The sequence below is a fragment of the Perissodus microlepis genome, chromosome 18, assembly GCF_051167445.1.
Source record: "Perissodus microlepis isolate ML-2025 ecotype Zambia chromosome 18, ASM5116744v1, whole genome shotgun sequence".
Taxonomy (NCBI): Eukaryota; Metazoa; Chordata; class Actinopteri; order Cichliformes; family Cichlidae; genus Perissodus; species Perissodus microlepis.
The window spans coordinates 35,906,404-35,911,206 of record NC_140478.1 but is presented as its reverse complement, the minus strand read 5'-3'; the positions used below and the strand labels follow the sequence as shown (position 1 = coordinate 35,911,206).

Here is a 4,803-nt window from a genome sequence, read left to right as displayed (position 1 = left end):
CATACCGAGTGTAAAGCTGCTACCACAGCGAGATTTGATCGGTTAAGAGAGAGAGCGATATCAAAACAGCCACAAAAAGTCTGCATATATGTGCCCAAGTGTTGTATTGAAGCAAGCAAGTGATGAATAACTGTTTTCCAGTATGTTGGTTTTTTTTCTCATTGTTGATTTGTTTTTCACCGAAGCAGCTAATAAAGCATGATGGAATACAAGTTTGCCTCTTTCTTGTAAGATTCTATAATAGAATGAAACAATAATGCCATTTATAAATAAAGAAAAAATGAATGAATTACAAAACACTTTTTTTCTATTAGATCTGAAAATGTTGTGTAACACTACAACCTGAAACAACAAATAGATTGTGTTGGCCTGTACAGGAGATAAAGAACAAAAATGTAACAACAGCAGTGAAATGGAATAGTCCAAATCACCAAAGTAAACTGGACCTGGGCTTGTTGCAGGGATCTAAAGTTACTAAACATTTTGTGAGTGTATGCACTCACACTTCACTCAGGATCATATAATATTAAATATGTGCATGATGAAAGTTGGGCAGCACGCTAACGTGCTTACTCCACTCTGTATGCTCGTATGGGTCTGACCCTTTCACTCCTTTGATTTTTTCCTCGTACTTTTTTTTTTTGGCCTTTTCGTCAAGTCTGTCTTCGTACGGACCTGCCGAGTTCTTCGTCGTTTTGTACATAACTGTTTTGGGGGTAAATAAAATGCAAGTAGGGATTAAAACCGCAGAATTAATGATTACCGGTGCTGGAAATGCTAGTGTTTGATGCAGTGTCTTGATGTTGTTGCCACTCGTACCCGGCATGCAATGCACGAAAGTCACGTGGTCTGTCAATCTCTATTTCAAACAGTAACAGTTAAAAACTGGAAAAATAAAATTCCAATGAAAGCTGTTTACACTTGTAGCGATCTCTGAAGATAGTAGCTACTCCTCCACCTCGACCAGATCTGCGTGGAACATTAAAATAGCAGCAAAAGTTCTGCAAAGGCGCTGGAATCACCAGCAGTTATCCACGTCTCAGTTAGGCAGAGAAAGTCCAAGTACTGTGACAAAAAATATTCCTTAAGGATAAAAGTCTTATTCGATACCGGCGTTTACCAGGCCAAATTTGGCCGGAGTTGAATAGTCACCAGACTTAGAAGCTCGTGCAACATAACGCAGGTTTTGCAGATTCACTCCGCGCTGCCATGGACAGGGAGGCAGGGGGTGGCCGGGCGGGAACAGCTCAGAGCCAGCGAGCGGCACCAGATACGTATAGGATGGCTTACGAAGATGCCAGGGAAAAGGGGGGCGACAGGCAACGCCAGGGACAGCAAAACCAAACGCCAGACAGGCCTTCAGTTTCACTAATCTCCCACTCCGTTTGCCGCGACGGCGACCTCGCTTCCGCAGAGACGGCACAGGTACACGGAGCAGGTGAGTAAGAACCAACGACAGGAGCGGAGGCGGTATTTTGTGTGCATTTCCCGGTCTACACACCGGCGTATTGGGGGATAGTCGAAGATCATAGACCAGCAGGGAGTCTACATCATAGCAGAATAAAAACATTAAAACAGAAATTTGGAGGAACAGACGGCAAGACATACACATCGGCGCCATCTTCGATCCAGCAATCTGCGATTTTCTGTTTGATTTAGTGGAGTCAGTTGTTCCCATGCATCATTCTGTAAGTGTGAGAATGAACTAAGATTAGAAAATGTCAAAATATAAAGTTTTATTTATTTTTATTCATCACAGCATCCTAAACTTTGCTGAACTTTTTGAAATATAAAATGAACTTGCTGAGTGTTGACTGTCATAACTCAAGAAAACTTAAACTGGGCTGACCCAGTTGAAACTAATTTTAACAGTTTAAACCAGTTAAACTAGTTTATCTGGGTCAGACTTGTTACTGCATGCTGTAACCAAACATACCACACCCTGCATCATGTGATTGGCTCTTGGTCGCTCTGTAAGAATATTTCTTTAGTGCCTCCCTTCACAGATGTGTCTGTATCAGGATGGGTCTAAACAACATGGTGTAAATGCAGTTGCTGGTGAGCCTCATTTCCTGTAGGAGGTGAACAAGAGCAGAGATCTGTTTCCCTTCAGAGCACAAAGGTTGTTTCTGTTCAGAGGAAGTGAAACTGTCTGACAGTCACTGAGAGACGGTGAAACGGCACAGCACATGAATCAAATGGACCAAACAAAATTCTGCTGTTCAGTCTGTTTGGATCTACTGAAGGATCCGGTGGCTATTCCCTGTGGACACAGCTACTGCATGAACTGTATTAAAAGCTTCTGGGATGAAGAGGAAAAGAAGAAAATCTACAGCTGCCCTCAGTGCAGACAGACTTTCACAGCGAGGCCTGTCCTGGAGAAAAACACCATGTTAGCAGATTTAGTGGAGGAGCTGAAGAAGACTGGACTCCAAGCTGCTCCTGCTGATCACTGCTATGCTGGACCTGCAGATGTGGCCTGTGATTTCTGCACTGGAAGAAAAATGAAAGCCTTCAAGTCCTGTTTAGTCTGTCTGGCATCTTACTGTGAGAAACACCTTCAGACTCATTATGATGTGGCTCCATTAAAGAAACACAAGCTGGTGGAGCCCTCCAAGAAGCTCCAGGAGAACATCTGCTCTCGTCATGATGAGGTGATGAAGATGTTCTGCCGTACTGATCAGCAGAGTATCTGTTATCTCTGCTCTGTGGATGAACATAAAGGCCACGACACAGTCTCAGCTGCAGCAGAAAGGACTGAGAGGCAGAGAGAGCTGGAGGTGAGTCGACAAAACATCCAGCAGAGAATCCAGGACAGAGAGAAAGATGTGAAGCTGCTTCAACAGGAGGTGGAGGCCATCAATCAGTCTGCTGATCAAACAGTGGAGCACAGTGAGAAGATCTTCACTGAGCTGATCCATCTCATCCAGAAAAGAAGCTCTGATGTGAAACAGCAGATCAGATCCCAGCAGGAAACTGAAGTGAGTCGAGTCAAAGAGCTTCAGGAGAAGCTGGAGCAGGAGATCACTGAGCTGAAGAGGAAAGATGCTGAGCTGAAGCAGCTCTCACACACAGAGGATCACATCCAGTTTCTACACAACTACCCCTCACTGTCAGCACTCAGTGAGTCTACAGACTCATCCAGCATCAATATCCGTCCTCTGAGCTACTTTGAGGATGTGACAGCAGCTGTGTCAGAGGTCAGAGATAAACTACAGGACATTCTGAGAGAGGAATGGACAAACATCTCACTGACAGTCACTGAAGTGGATGTTTTACTGTCAGATCCACCAGCAGAGCCAAAGACCAGAGCTGGATTCTTAAAATATTCACGTGAAATCACACTGGATCCAAACACAGCACACAAACAGCTGTTATTATCAGAGGGGAACAGAAAAGCAACATTAATGAATCAACAACAGTCTTATTCTGATCATCCAGACAGATTCACTGACAGGTGGCAGGTCCTGAGTAGAGAGAGTCTGACTGGACGTTGTTACTGGGAGGTGGAGTGGAGAGGGGAAGGAGTTCGTGTGGCAGTTGCATACAAGAATATCAGCAGAAAAGGAGGGGGTAATGAATGTTTATTTGGATGGAATGACAAATCTTGGTCATTAAATTTTTACAACAACAGTTATACATTTCGGTACAACAACATTGAAACTCCCTTCTCAGGTCCTCCTTCCTCCAGAGTAGGAGTGTACCTGGATCACAGAGCAGGTATTTTGTCCTTCTACAGCGTCTCTGAAACCATGACTCTCCTCCACAGAGTCCAGACCACATTCACTCAGCCGCTCTATGCTGGACTTTTGCCTTATTATTATGGAGCCACCGCTGAGTTGATTAAAGTGAAATAGACTGAAGTCTTTCATATTGTGGGTTTAAATCTGTATTTTAGTTTCATTTTATTTTCTCTCCATCATTTCTGCACAGAGATCAGCTGTCAGTCAAACATTATGGGTGGTACCTCCACATCTTCTAGTTGTTCTCTTGATGTTTCTGAGTTTTTAAAGGAGATCTTTCCTGTGACTGTTTATGGAGGCTATCACTGCTCATCATCATTTTGATTTACTAAAATATTTCTCCACATGAAAATGTAAACTTCTCTATCCTCTAAATGTTTCTGGAATATTTGTATTGAAAAATGTCAACATTTCTCTTCATGAGTATGGCAGACCATGTGTGTGTGTTTGTGTTTGTTTTTGTCAAAATCATCAAACAAATGAGGAAAAACTGTGATTTTAATGAATGAATTCATATATTGTGTTGATGTTTTATTGTGTGAATAAACTGGAAGGTTTGACTATAAATCAAACTTTGAACAAAGTCTTTTCTTCTGTCTTCATTCCAGGATCTCACTCAAATCTGATGCAGAAAATATGAAACTAATCTGAGAGAATAACTGAAGCAGTTTTCCTCCTGAAGCATCACAAAGTTCAGAGTTCATGTTTAGAGCAGAAGATTCAGCAGTCGCTCTGTGACCTTTCAACTTTCTTCTCTAAAACAGCTTCATTACAGAGAAACAAGTCACATTTTCTTGATGTTCTTAAGTCCTTTCAGATGTTTTTAATGGTCCTTGAATGCAGCATCAGTGTCGCAGGTTTAAAAGGTCACTTTCTGTTGTGTTCAAAGATTTCCTTCAGATATGGTCTTTAATCAGTAAAGCCAGTGATACAGCAGTGTCATTAGCTGTGTTATTGGCACCAGGCTGTGTTTATGTATGTATTTAATTCTGTCTGAGGATGTCTTCAGCATGAAATGATCATTTGCTCAGCTGCTGTGTCTCAAACGACTCCTACAGTC

General features: G+C 42.3%; 1 protein-coding gene across 1 annotated transcript; it reads left to right on the top strand.

Annotated features, from left to right (window-relative positions):
* Nucleotides 1-1,931: 1,931 nt before the first annotated feature.
* LOC146368841 (tripartite motif-containing protein 16-like) lies at nt 1,932-4,309 on the top strand. Its single transcript, XM_084911347.1, has one exon. The coding sequence runs from the start codon at nt 2,190-2,192 to the stop codon at nt 3,855-3,857; it is 1,668 nt and encodes a 555-aa protein (XP_084767473.1). The 5' UTR covers nt 1,932-2,189; the 3' UTR covers nt 3,858-4,309.
* Nucleotides 4,310-4,803: the final 494 nt, after the last annotated feature.

Coding starts and splice junctions, on each gene's coding strand:
- LOC146368841 (XM_084911347.1), top strand. CDS start 2,190: ATGAATCAAATGGACCAAACAAAATTCTGCTGTTCAGTCTGTTTGGAT.